This window comes from Gymnoscopelus microlampas (genome assembly GCF_963454915.1).
Source record: "Gymnoscopelus microlampas genome assembly, chromosome: 5".
Taxonomy (NCBI): Eukaryota; Metazoa; Chordata; class Actinopteri; order Myctophiformes; family Myctophidae; genus Gymnoscopelus; species Gymnoscopelus microlampas.
The window spans coordinates 32,427,769-32,442,084 of record NC_139942.1 but is presented as its reverse complement, the minus strand read 5'-3'; the positions used below and the strand labels follow the sequence as shown (position 1 = coordinate 32,442,084).

At 42.4% G+C, this 14,316-nt stretch overlaps 1 protein-coding gene across 2 annotated transcripts; it reads left to right on the top strand.

Moving 5' to 3' along the window:
* Positions 1 to 479: 479 nt before the first annotated feature.
* On the top strand, positions 480 to 14,040 carry LOC311046115 (BTB/POZ domain-containing protein KCTD1). Of its 2 annotated transcripts, none has more exons than XM_084058252.1 (5): positions 480 to 1,080; positions 7,636 to 7,814; positions 9,302 to 9,446; positions 10,532 to 10,837; positions 12,759 to 14,040. In XM_084058252.1, the coding sequence occupies exons 1-5, from the start codon at positions 1,072 to 1,074 to the stop codon at positions 12,921 to 12,923; spliced, it is 804 nt and encodes a 267-aa protein (XP_083914378.1). In that variant the 5' UTR covers positions 480 to 1,071; the 3' UTR covers positions 12,924 to 14,040. The 2 variants fall into 2 exon arrangements, with proteins under 2 accessions (XP_083914378.1, XP_083914377.1); XM_084058251.1 differs by lacking the exon at positions 480 to 1,080 and adding an exon at positions 4,660 to 6,707.
* Positions 14,041 to 14,316: the final 276 nt, after the last annotated feature.

Here is a 14,316-nt window from a genome sequence, read left to right as displayed (position 1 = left end):
ACGGTGCTTCATGTCTGTCCATTTTATCATGTATGGCATGTTGGGCAATTGGTGAGTCCGCAAATGAGGAATAACCTGCTCAGTTGAAAGTCCAGATGTGCACAGAAAATAGCACTCAGTATTTGGGCAGAATAATTAGGCATGTTCAGGGCCTACACAGCCTGCAATTCCTTCACTGTCAGTATTCCCCAAGTGAATCTAAAACCCTAAGAAGCGCCTCAATCTTCCTGAAATCATGCATGGTTGAACATTTGAAATGAGCTCGCACATCAGCCTCAGGCACTGATTCAGACTTGATTGGGGCAAGGCAAGCTGCAAGTGCTTATTTATACAACGACGTCATCTGGAGGTTGGCCAAAGGGGGGAAGAGTCTGAAAAGATAGGGGGGTAAAAAAGGGAAAATTCCACTGTTAGATGTTCGTTTACTACATGACTATTGATTTAAAAAGTTGATTGGAGACTAATCAACAAGTTTTCTGATGCAGATTCAGAGCGCATGGTAGGCTATGTGTAGGAAAAATACCAAAAGATAGGCTTGAGCGAGTGGGGGGGAAATCAAAGGGCTCCACCAACAATCTATATAATTATCATCAGCTGCTGCTTTTCCTCCCTGGCAAAGAAACACTCCATCCATTTGTAGAAATTGCCTGGGGCAACGTTACATCAAAACTAATCATAACGATTAAAATCAGCTTTTCTCTGCGAGAGGGAGGCAAGTTAGAGGCAGGAGCGAGTGTGTTGTATATGAAAAAAAGAAAAAACTAGATTTCTTTATTCGATTTTTATAAAACATAAACCCAACAAAGACCGAGGCACTGTTGCTGTGATCTGTTCTGTTCCTTTGCTCTGAGTTTTATGCTTCAGATTGGTTTAGACTGGGGCAGAGACATGAGCTAATTGTATCCTGATCTTTGCCTGGAGGGGTTTCGGAGCCCTGGAGCAAGTATTCTCTGTATTTTGTTCTGTCTACCTTAGCCAAGCTATTGCATTTCTCACTCGCGTAGCAAGGGAAGCAGATCGTGGGCTAAATCCGAGGGAAAAGGTGCCCAAAAAGCCACTTTATGCCGCTATATGTATCAGGTAAGCGGAGATTTATTTGGTTTGCTGTTATTTCCTAGGCTGGAGACTGTGGGACGGCGAGGCGCAGCCGCTTTTACGCATGTGCCAGGCGATGTGAGAGAGAGCGGTACAGTTCTTACAAAAAAATACTTAACCACTTCCTGGCTATTGTTCCTTTAGTTATCTGTCAAATTGGATGCATTGTGACTGGAGAATAAGTTTCCCGAAATTTAACCGAATAGTCGATTTGACTGTAATGTCGTTAGATTAACAGTAGATCCGTGAATTCGCTCCTGGCTTTTTTAAGTGCGATCATCTCCAAACATGATGGTCGCGTCGTCGTGTCCCCGCTGGAACAGAAACCGTAGTCAGATCGGAGTAATAGTTTTAGGACAAACTGACTTTAGGAAAAGCCTTTATGGAGCCGACGACGTCGGCTCCATAAAGGCTTTCCCCTAAAGTCAGTTTGTCCTAAAACAGTTCCATTTCCTGACTGCCCCAGATCTTCTAATGAAAGACGCCATTGTGGAGTAATTCCGCCGGAGGGGTTTTCTTATTTTGTAAGACAGGACGTACCTATTCGCCCCAGACGTCAATGCAGATTCTAAGAATCCTCTCTTTTAACGCTAACGGGTGTATAAAGAGTCATATCTGTGTGGAAAGTAGGCAACATTTGAGAAACGCTGCCCTCTCGTTTCTTGCGGCTACGACTTGTTACCGTGCGCAAAGAACTCCTAGGTGTTGTATGACTGCACTGCAAATAATGCTCCACAAAGTGCACGGATCCATGCTGTCTGATGTGATGACTATGATTAAATAAAGGCACGTTCGTTTTAGTTTAGTGTTAATTGGTTAAATTGATTAGTTGAATTATTATATATATATATTTATTTATTTTTACACAAATGAGGTTAGCCTACATTGTGAATGTAGTTACCGGGCTAGTCAAGGCGCCACAGTGCAGATGCCTTCTCACATTATTATTTTTATTCAATCACAGTTTTAAATGAAAACTAAGATCACAGTATAACTTCAATTAACTCTAATTAACAAAAAAAAGAAGCAATACTGCATGCCAGGTTTTACCAGTGTTGAGAAGGCGCATGAGATGTTTGGTTCCACGTTTGGACACTTGATGGCGCTATAATAACAAAAGCATCCTGAACTTGTATGCAGTCTCTCTCTCCATACATTTTGATGTCCAATTGTATACCTTTACTATACATTGAGATCAGGCAGCAGGTCTTGATCCGTGCTGACAAGGAAGGTGAATTGCATGAAATAACTATTATTATAATAATCTCATAGCATTACTTAAAGTACGAAGTTGGAGGTGCTTCACTTCTTGTAAACCAGTTGATCCACTATATCTAAACTATTAGTTATAATATTATGCTCCAGGGCACTTGTCTGTAGCCTAGTGAACACTGAACATTTATCAATTGTCCATAACCAGATCAATAGAGAAGAGTTTATTGCATCTAATCTGTAATGCCACACTCATGGCTTGATTGAGAATAGATTGGAATAGATCAGGTGATTGAAGAGATCAGGTGACTATACCTAAGATATTACCCATGACAATGTTCTGTTGGGTATGAGATCTAACTTAGCTGCAGATTGTAACTGCACTGCTAGAAAGAAGAGATCATTTGGATCTAGAAGCTGAGACAAACTTTATAAACCCCCATAGAAAGTCGGCAGCACAAAGTGTGTCCTATTGCAGATTCAATTTGTTTTCATTGGTTCATACCAAAACATAGTTTTGTTTTTTGTCTCCCTGTGCGTTTACATTAATTCAGTGCACATTAAGTGTCTGAGAAAAAAATATCAGAAATAATATTAATTCAGCTGTGGTCAGCTCTTGCCAGCTCTTATGCAAACCTTGCCTTTTTGCTCTGGCAACTTTTATTTCTACTAGGCAACAATTCAGCCTTTCTCTAGAATGCTTAACTGATCACTTTGTGCTTGCCAAAAAAAAAGGAAAGGATTTGCACAGAGGTTTAACGTCTGAAGTTGTGATGCTGACATGGTGCAAACCACAGGCAATGTAGCTAATAACACCACCTTTCATCTGACCAAAATAGCTCATGGATGTTCTTAAACTCCTTGTTGCACCCACACACCACATGCTAATCTGTTTGAATCATCCTAACACAACTATGATTTCTATCTTTGCTGTTCTAGCGAAATATGAATGGTAGTGGCACTGGTACTTGTATGCTTGGCAGCAAAAGCCAAATGAGTTAGAAAGCAAAATCATCGTTACATGTTGTTGCACTGCTAGTTTAAACGCATGGTTATCTGCAATAGCTGGATAATGAGCTGAAACGGTCCCAAGTGTTTATTTGGACACTAGTAAGGTAATTCATGCATTAAAAGTAGGAAGAGAAAGTTTCATAAAATGTTGCACACTCCTCCAGCTAATCAGAGTTTAGTATTCCGTCTACAACATCAGTGCTATGAATGGAATTTCGTGTTTTGAAAAGTGCTGTTGTATGAGTATTTATGCCGTTATTACTATTAACCAGCTATGTTTTAGGACCTCTCACAACTTGTCTGCAGTGAGTGAAGTTACGAGTCTATATGGCTGTTGTGGACATTTGAAACAAATGGCCACAGGCTAAGAAGCAGAGACAACCCATCCAGATTATGTAAATACTAGTCTGACTGCCTCCAACTGAATGTTAATGCTCCGATCTGAAATGCTAATTCTGTCTGGTATATGTTGAAACTCTGACGGGTTGCATGATGGGATAGAGATTTGAGGGCTGGTTGGGATGCTGAGGCTGACTCCAGTAGGCCCTGTAATTATTGCACATTATTAATGCTAAAGCATGACCTGATTGAAGCATGGGCTCCCTTATCTACCGACTACTTTCTATTCCCCCGCTCGTTGTGGCTTGTAATGTTCCTTGACATGTCAGGGGAAAATGTTAAAATATGTTATTGTACACAAGACCAGTGCATAAAAAGGCTTCAAACCACTGGAGGAAAACAAAACGAGGGTAAACGGAGCAGTCCAAGAACTCCAGGCTTTGATGCGCTGTGCCAGTTTTTGATTTGTTTGAGCATGCTGTGGCATGGATGCAGTCAACAAAATTACTCGAGTTGGGTAAATAAGCAAGCCAGTGAAGCCACTAAGCATAGTGGTCCGGTTTTGTTTTCCAAGAGCTGGGAACGTAGGAACAGTAAGTTACATTGCACAAAGCAAGACGTTTCACACTACAGTAGATGTGGTGCCACTGTACAGAATTCAAAATGGCAACAGGTAGGAAGACTTTACAGGGTAGAGGGTACACACAATAATATCCTCAGTTTGTTTGTCCATCTATAACTCCAATATAATAAATACATTTGTTCACTCTTGGAGTTAAAGTAAACCTTTTAGTGTGTAGAATACCTGTACAGGTCTATGATTGATGCTACAGTGTTACTGAGAGGATGGAATGTCACTGACCAGTGACCACTGCAGGCTCAGATCTGGAAGACATTCACAATTAAATACAGTAATAATTGTGACTGGTGGACAGTGGGTCACACAGTCAAGTAGGCAAGGCATGTGTTAAGTATCTCCACTGCTATCACCAGTCAGAATGATGGCATGATGTACTGTACTCGCACGATCACACCCTCCCATTGTTGCGTTCTCTCTCACTCTGTCTCTCTCTCTGTCATACACACAACTTTCTGTAATGCCTAACAGATTCTGCAGTCAATACACCTTTTGCAATGACAAGGCTTTGAGGAAATCCAATTCCACTGAGCTGTTTTCAGAACTTTCCACTGACACACACACACACACACACCACCACCATCTCCTCAAATTAGTCAGGGAACAAATTACCTGCATTCGGAGTGTGATCCCACGCACTTTGCCGGCTCCCTTACCCAGGTCCCCTTTTGAAGAGCAGCCATGTGATTTCTCTCCTTTTTTTTGCCCTGCAGGCCCCCTTGCCTTCTGCAAGGGATTCTGGAGTTGAATTTTAAAACTATGCATGGCTGCTGCCTGCGCTTATCAGCGCGTGCACAAACGGCATGCAAATCAGGGCAGGATCACACACCGCAGTGGAGGCCTACACTCAAAGGCAGGCTTAATTGCTAATTGGGTATCTAGGTGTGAAAGCACCACTGCCAACGAAAAGTAAAAGTGTGGATGTTTTAAGGCCAGCGGTTGAACTAATTAATTTTATTCTGAATGTTATTAAAAAATGTGAATTCCCTGCATTTCCTAAAGAAAAAATATAGTGCTGTAAAGTGTTGTGAGGAATACTTACCAGCACAGATATGCCTTTTTGTGCTTTGGTCTTGTGTTCCAGGTTGCACTATTAGTGTATGGCTTTGCAATGATAATCCAATCATCACAGTTGAAGTAAACACTTTGTTTATCATTATAAATGTAGGGTGTATCTTTCATGTCTAGTGAAAAAGCCAAACATGGACCTACTGTCTGTGACAAAAAATAAAAAAACGGACCACTGCTGCATGATATGCAAGGGACAGATTAGCTTTAAGGTGTGTGACATGCTACTTGATTTCATGATGCTTATCCAGTTTGATTATAAAACCACAAATATAATGGCACTTTTTTTCTTTCTCTTTTTTGCAATATGTAATGTAGTTTAACGTACACCTGTATTGTCCATGTTCACTTGTGCATTGTTTGAAAGGGAAATGCCACCACAGATTGCCTTGTCAGTGAAAAGGTCTTGAGGTGCAGTGCTGAAGGTCTGAGTAAAGGTCATGGTGCTGGGGTCAGTGATGCCCTGTGGACATTTTGTCCAGGTGACTGGTCTAGTGAAAGTGCAGAGCCAGAAATAGTTTTTGTTTTTTAATTAGCCTTTGAATATGCCTTGTGTAGCAGAACTTTGGGTTTTTATCTTTTATATCCACTGTTGTGGGAACTATGAGGGTTTCATTCATTGCTGCGCATACATAGCACAGTGCAGCTCTGGGTGCAGAAAGATGGAACAATACAACGGCGATATAGGACGGGAGGGGACAATTTATGGAGAACTCCAAAGGGCAAAGGCCACGTTGAAAGTCCACATAGTGCGTCCGCCCTTTAGCACCCATAATAATGATCGCTGTGTTGGGAGAAACGCGCAGAGCATTTCAATTCAGGAAAATGCGACACGCATACCTTCCATTAAAACAGCGACAGCCCAAAAGACCCGCAGGCGCTACAATGCTAACGTTATCGGGGGCTTTGACTTCTCCCAGCCATTGCATAGAAGCTGCTCCGTGTGACTGGCTGCCACGGCACCTCTCTCTCCTCTTCCCCCGGTGTGTGTGAGCTGCACTTCTAGACGCCTTCTCTGTGGTATTTGTCAGGTGTGGGAGTGGGGACACGACAGCATCCATCTATCTAAACTTGGGGAGTCTGCGTTGCAATGGACGAAACGGATGTCATGGACCTAACGCATCAGAAAACGAGAAAGCGACCGCGTCCAATCAGTTCCGTGGATGAGTCCACGGTACACGCGTCCCTGAAACGCGTCCCGCTCCGAGCGGCGGAGTGCAGGGACCCCTCGCTCAGGGACCCCTCGCTCGTGTTCACAGTGAGAGGAGAGCCTTTACCTGCAGCATCTCTGAAGCAAAATGATCATTCCGTGACTTCCTCTCCGACCACAGTTATGCCAGCGCAGGTAAACGCGTAAAGTCCGATATGTAGCGCTATGATCTGGACACGTTGTAGTGAAGGATCGTGATTCGTGACCGACCGGTCACTTTTACTAGTCTGTCAGGGTGGAATCCAGAACACATTGTTTTAGCCTGTTTGTTTTATTTGATGCAATGCTGACTGATTTTCGTAGATTGTTGTCTGTATTCAGTTGCATATTGTGGCATGCACTGGGCTAATCCAATTTGCTATGGCTGCCACGCATAGTCCATGTTTGCAGTAGTTTGACAACAAAGTGTAAATTAAATTGGCTATTAGGCCAATTTAATCCTACAAAGATTGATTTAACCAGAAAGATGACGTTTTAAATATTTGTATTCTCAAAATGACGGGTCTCAAACTTTTTTCCTTTTTTTCCTTTGGGGGTGGGGGCTGTATTTGTAGACTACTAAAGATTGTAAGGGAGATTGTAAGAGTCTTTCTCCTAATTGTGTTTTTAGGTTAATGGGTGACAATTATCTAAATCGAATCCTATTACATTATTCATATCTAGACTGATTATTGCTCATTGGCTGTGAGATTGATGCTCCAAATTAAATTGGTTTTGTTAGATTATTGCCCACAGATATGGATGGTTGTGGCAGGATTCAGGTCAAGGTCAGGCTGCTCTAACTTGGAGAGTTCCTCTGTTGCAGACAGTCCTGATCATAAAGTCTGTGGAGAGGATATCATTACAGATTTTACGATACATTCTCATGATGAACCATGTTGCTGGTATATTATAATGTACAGGAAAATGTTGTATCCACTCTGCTCAAGTCAGAAGTCATTAACCTTCATCTGTATTTTGAATTAAAAGGAAAAAAGAAAACATTAACATGAAATATTTAAATATGTACAAACTGTCTTGTTACCTGTTTAATAACATTGTGTCCCGTGGGCTTGCATTATAGGATCATCGCTCCAGCATGTCCAGGCCCATGATCACCCGGTCACCAGCCTCTCCCATGAGTAACCAGGGCATCCCAACACCTGCACAGCTGACCAAGTCCAACGCCCCCGTGCACATTGATGTGGGCGGACATATGTACACCAGCAGTCTGGCCACTTTAACAAAGTACCCAGAATCAAGGTGAGTCTGTTCCTGATCTAGATCATAGACTGCACAGTAAAAGCCTTAGTGTTAATTTAACTCTTGAGTGTACAAATGGTCTAAATCGGGTATCGTAGTAAGTGTTTGGGCCAATTATGTCCTGTGTAGGCCATAGCTTGTGTAAGGAAAAGGGAATTTTTCAGTTTGATAGTGAGTTGATTCTGCTCAAGCCAGTGGTTTTATGTCTGCACTAATGGAGCTGCCTCACCGCTTAATGTCATCTGCTGACAGCTCAGGCAAATGTCAAATCTCATCCAGTCACAGTGTATTCTCATGGGCAGCGATTTGATGTTTGACCAAAGCATTTATCCCCAATACACTCTTAAAGAATTGAACAATATCAGTTGCTTTTCAATTTATCTGATGGCAAGTAGATATAAATTGGCTCCTCGTGACTCGCAGCCCACATTTTATTTTGACTGGTAAACATTTGCACAGGCCTCAAGATCCAGAATGCAGCAACGCAGACAAAAGCAGCTCAGTTATTCTGACAGATGTCACAGCAGCAGTAAAGGGCCAAAGGGCACGGGGCCATCTGGAGGCTGGGAGGCTGTACTGTCACCCAAGGCTCAGCCCTGAGGGTGGCTCTCTGCCTCAGGCACCTCTCTACCAGCTGGCCCTGACCTCTCCATCTAGACTGTTTGTCTTATCACCCAATTTTCTTCTTTCTTTTATTTTCTTTTATTTCTTTGTCTTTTCTCGGTCTGGCTGTTCGTATAATTGGCCTATTTGTCTGCCTGCCCACACATTGTGTGCTCTCTCTTGTGCAAAAGTGTGAAACAACACTGAACACTCTGGAGCTCACTGAATTTGAGTCGCACTACTCTCTGCACATGCTCCCAGGTCAATGTGTCTTTATTGAGTCATGCATGTACGTGCGCACGCACACACACAGACAGACCTGGTGTCATTTCAAAGAGACTGAAATCTCTGCGGTGGCAATGATTAGATAACAGTATTAAAATGCAGTATAGATGCAAAGTGCCATTTCGCGAGTTCAAGCCAACACAGAGTGTTAGAAATGAAAAGCTGCAAGGGGTCTAGACTTTTGAAAATTCACCTAATTGTTTTATCACGCTTGGAGTTGGAACAGAACGGCAAGTTTGGTGATGTTTGGACAAACTGTCATTGGTTTATGGCCAAATTTGCCAATAGGCGTGCCATCAGTTTGGATGTATTGTCTCATGCCATGCCAATTTTGTAGTGGCCCCTAGTCAAGAATGAAACTTTCATGGTATCTTTCAGGTATATTTCTAGACATGCAGTACACGTTTTGTTATGATTGTTTACTTTTTGTTGACAGTTGTAGACTGGTCTATTTATGTGCTTTGTAAGTTCATTGCTCAATATCTTCGAAACTAAATCAAATATCAGCAAGTTGTATGTTGGTTATATTTCCCTTGTACCTCCTTCCTTGCTAACCTCCCACCCAACTCCATCCCACCCCCACCTCTGTCTGCTGGCAGAATCGGCCGTCTATTTGATGGCACAGAGCCCATAGTCCTGGACAGCCTGAAGCAGCACTACTTCATTGACAGAGATGGACACATGTTCCGCTACATCCTCAACTTCCTCAGGACGTCCAAACTCCTCATCCCAGATGACTTCAAAGTGAGTGACTGACCATCCCACACACTGCCAAGTCCCCATCAGCCAGTCAGCATTCCCACAACTTGGGTTTATAAAATGATTTTCTAGCTATGGAATGCCCTGAGTCCATGGTCCTCCTTGAACCGATACAAACGATTCCCATGCTGGTGATGAAATAATATACCGTAGGGCTGTTCCAAAACCAGCCACCAAGAAATTCAGCTCCAACTGACTTGTTGCCCTTTGGCTATTAGTGGCCAAAGATCAGGAAACGGCAAATATAGATTTGGTAAAAATAAATGTACATGACCACTTTGTTAGATTTCTTCGGTTTTAAGCAGCAAATATTCATAAAAGAGGGGGTGATCCTCACTGTATGTGACACGTTTACATTCCAGTCTTCATAGTCTTTCATAGTGTGTCCTTTAGTCCTTAATTACTAAACTCACCCTGAGAGAAAATAAATAATCACCTTATCTGATGGACTGTCCGCAGTTTGACTCAATCAGTGGAAAGTATGTCAGCTAAAATAAGCAAAGACAATGCAGGCTCAAGTTCAGGCTGAGGACAACATTCACTTTGGATGGATTTTGAGAGGAGCTTGAGAAAATTGGTATGTGCTGTAGTAGGATTTTAGGCCCTGCAGCCTAGTGGGTAAAAGATCTGCTCTCATGCCCCACGCAGCCCTGTGTTTGATGTCGCACTAGATCTCTTCTACTCGGCATCTTTGTAATTTTGCTGAATGGTATCTCTGTTGGGGTTTTTGCTTGTTCGTGTAGAACCATGGTTTTCAAACTTTTTCGCTGTGAACCATTTTCTTTTTTTTTAAACTTTTTTTTCATCACAACCTCAAACTTGTATTGCAGGCTTTTCTCCAGGCTGGTTGAATGTACAGTGCTTTGAGGCTACTAAAGCCTACTAATGTGTTACCTAATTATGTTCAGACTTGGAAAGATTTTGACAACTATAACAAAATCTAACATTCACCCTGGAATGCCAATTACAAATATTAATTGTAATATTGTTGTTACGAGATATCACATTGCACATGTTCTTTATGTTAAGTTTCTCTCCTCATTCCAAAATCCGTCATATGCTCTCTGCAGGACTACAGCCTGCTGTATGAGGAGGCTCGGTACTTTCAGTTGCAGCCCATGCTGGCTGAGCTGGAGCGCTGGCGCCAAGACAAAGAACTGGCCCGGGTGTCGCGCCCCTGTGAGTGCCTGGTGGTGCGCGTGGCGCCCGAACTGGGCGAGAGGATCACGCTAAGCGGCGACAAGGCCCTCATCGAAGACGTCTTCCCCGAGATTGGGGACGTCATGTGCAACTCTGTCAACGCCGGCTGGAACCACGACTCGACACACGTCATCCGCTTCCCGCTCAATGGATACTGCCACCTCAACTCTGTCCAGGTAATGGGAATGGAGGGTTGCTCTGGATGTGAATTAAACGGAAATCCACATGAGCCATGGTCTTTACTCTTTTTGGTTTTCTCTGTTGGAAAAATTACGGACGATAAGCATATAATTCCTTTTCCATTTATTTTCTGTTTTGCTATTGTGACTCAAAAGTTTTCTGCCATGTGAGGTTTAAAAACCTAATCCAATCATATTAAAAGAAAAAGGTTTTTTGATTCATTGATTGAATACTTTTGCAACAGTTTGCAAATAGTACAGTGATACGATTATGCAATGGTGCTTAAAGGATAACTCAAGAAGCCCTAAGTGCTTGTTTCCATTGTGGTCCTGTAATTGTGTCTACTGTAGTTTGTTAAAGCATGGAGCACAAGTTCACTCTTTCTTATCCTCTCGGGAGCTTGCAGGTGACTAGCCTCCCCCCATCCACCCCTGCTATCTCCCCTTACTACACCCAACAAACTATATTTTTTGGTGGTTGGAAAGCAAACACCAGCTGATATACACACAAATGACACCATCGATCCACTTATTGATGCTGTAGTTCGGGGTACCTTGTATTTTTCAACTTGACAATGGCTTGATAACACCCTTCTGTTGTACTTCCTTCCTATGGCTTCTTCATCAAATAAGTTTAATCTATAAAGGTTCTCCCACAGCGACAAAATAAACGCGCAGTTTTCATGTTAAGTTTGTGATCATATTTCAGTGATCATCAATTCATAACCTGATGACTCGTTTGTGGTGGAAAATCCTCAGATACACGTCAATAAGTGAAACTAGAGAGGCATTATTGAAAATATTTCACAATGCCTTGGACTGTGTCTTGATTTGAGGAAGTGGAGTCCCTACCTCCTTCCCAGAAACACACAAACAAACCCCTCTGTGAAGTGAGTGAGTCGCAGAGGGGAAAGAGAGAGAGAGAGCGAGAGAGTGAGCACGCTCCCTGGCAGGTTGTCCCCAGGCAGGGCCCATAATCCTGTTTGGTTATTAAAGCACGCCGGCGGTGGATGCTGTATCTGCGGCTAATGGAGGCAGGGTGGGGGGGGGGGGGGGGCAGAGAGAGACTGCCAGCAGAGGGGACCTTTGTAGTTTTGGCGGGGGGCTTGGGCCCGGGGCTGGGGGAGAAATGGGGAGAGGGGCGTTGCTGTGCAGCCCACACTGAGCCAAGTGGCAGAGAGAAAGCCTCGCTGCTCCCTGGGGCCTCTTTGATGGAATGTGATCCTACAGCCCCGCCGGCCACGTCTGTAGATGTCTGCAAGGCTGTGAGCTCCGAAACAGTTACATGTGTGCATATACATATGCACACGCGGATACACACATGCTCAAATGTACAGTACACACACACACACACCGCAAAACAATTCAAATGAGGCAAAATGGGGGGCTCTTGTGAGGGGGGGTTGTATAGCCGCTTCCCAACAAATTGTTCTCCCTCTTTCATCCGCAATCCATACGTAAATCTCCGTCGTTGCGTTACCTTATTCTCATTGTCTCCTGCGATCTCCAATGCTTGACAGCAGTAGCTGTACCTCAGCGATTTACAGGCTACAAACATCTTGGATGCATTCCAAGTTGGATACAATCTATGCAAGTCTGCAGAATTGCATTTTTTCCCCAAAAAAATGTTATTGACCACAATCCTTCTTGCAACAAATACACAACATTCTTGGCAACATACTGAAACGCCACAATGCATGTTTAATGCATACGCCTCGTCGAGTAGCTCACTCATAGCCAAAGGGCAAGGCTCTGCAGGGCAAGGCAGGGCCTGCCAGGTTGACATTGTCTAGCACACAATTTGAGCTATGCAGCTAGTTCTGCTGACTTTGTTGTGGAAACTGCTATTGCTTTGTAAAGTTTGCTCCTCCATAATGAGCGGCGTCATCAGCATCTTTCTTCCCTCTGCTATCACCAGGTTCTGGAGCGTTTGCAGCAACGCGGCTTTGAGATCGCCGGCTCCTGTGGGGGAGGTGTGGACTCATCCCAATTCAGCGAGTACGTCCTGAGGAGGGAACTAGTGAGGAGGACGAATCAGCGAGGGCCGAACTCAAACAGGATAAAACAGGAGCAGCTGGACTAGAAACCTCCTGACCAGAGGATGCTAGACTTTTCAGTGGCAGCCAAGCGCTCAACGCAGCAGAGCGCGGTGGACTCCGATTTGGTTTGTTACTTTGTTGATGTTTTTTTTTTCCTCCCTACCCTGAGAACCATCTAGACTCCAGAGAAAAAAGAGGTGCAACAGGAGCATTTTTTTCTTTTTTTTGCCATAAGAAGATACAAGACATTTGATAAGTCTGAGATCTCAAAGACATTAGTGATTGTCTAGCCCCCATCAACAGATTTTTAAAAGGATTTATATATGCTGGATCCCCAAATAAAGTTTGTTTTAAAACTTGGAACCTACATTAGGTTGAATATGATTTTTATATTTTCCCCATATAAATTAAAAGGGTGCGATTGCTCATGTAGAAATTTGCATAGCCAAACATCAGTCATTTAATTTGATTTGGTTTGGTTTGACTACAGTAGGTCTACTTTTCCTTTACTATAAAAAAAAAAAAGTTCAATGTAATCTGTTGCTTACAGTATGGGAGTTCTGGGTGGTCATAAACAACACATTCCAGCTGAACAGAACGTGATTTTTACTTTGCTATTTTGTTGTTAAAGAGGATATTGAGTATGATGATACCAATGAAGTGGTCCTACTTTAATGGTTATCTGATTAAAGTTTTATTGGATTATGATATTAAATATAGTTCACATTACTAGCATCAAAAAGTATGTCATAAACCATTCTATTCCTCAGTAAAAGAAAATAATTTAGTAAATTATGATTATAATGTCACACCAACATTGTTGAGGAGGGCGAACAACGAACCTCCCATAAACTACCTTGGGGAATGTTTGATTGGATCATAACATAAGTAATGACTTGTAAATGCTATTCGTCTCCGTATACCGTATGTGTTTGTGTTTTTTTTATATTACGTCTTTTTAAGGCAAACTGGTTGCCTGAGACATGACTGAACAGCTTAAAGCTTATACAACCCAATCAAAGATCACTTTTACTCTTAAGCACATGTTGATATGAAGTTGAATATAAAGTATCTTTAACATGACTGACCAACCTACGCTCCCTAGATTTGAGAAGAGGAATGTAGTACAAAAAAGTAAAATAAATCTTCAATGAAAGTTGTTATGATGGTTTCCTGTGTCTCTCCATAGTATCACACATTGTCTGTATATTTCAGCACTGCCTGAAATCGCACTTGAAGCAAAGTTTCAATTTGAGTACAAACGTGATTAAAACACTTGCCATTAGTGATAAATTGACTGTAAAACTGGACATGCATACACTTAAATGTTTAAGTTAATGATGATTTTGCTGTACAGCAATAGGATCCATACTTTAGAATGGTTATTAAATAGGTTATTAAATGGTTATATTAAATAGTAATATCGGTATATCCATC

Bases quoted from the DNA above. Each gene is read 5' to 3' on its own strand.
- LOC311046115 (XM_084058251.1), top strand. From the start codon at position 6,453: ATGGACGAAACGGATGTCATGGACCTAACGCATCAGAAAACGAGAAAG. The intron at 9,447-10,531 runs GTGAGTGACTGA...TGCTCTCTGCAG, and splicing joins TCATCCCAGATGACTTCAAA to GACTACAGCCTGCTGTATGA. The intron at 10,838-12,758 runs GTAATGGGAATG...TGCTATCACCAG, and splicing joins GCCACCTCAACTCTGTCCAG to GTTCTGGAGCGTTTGCAGCA.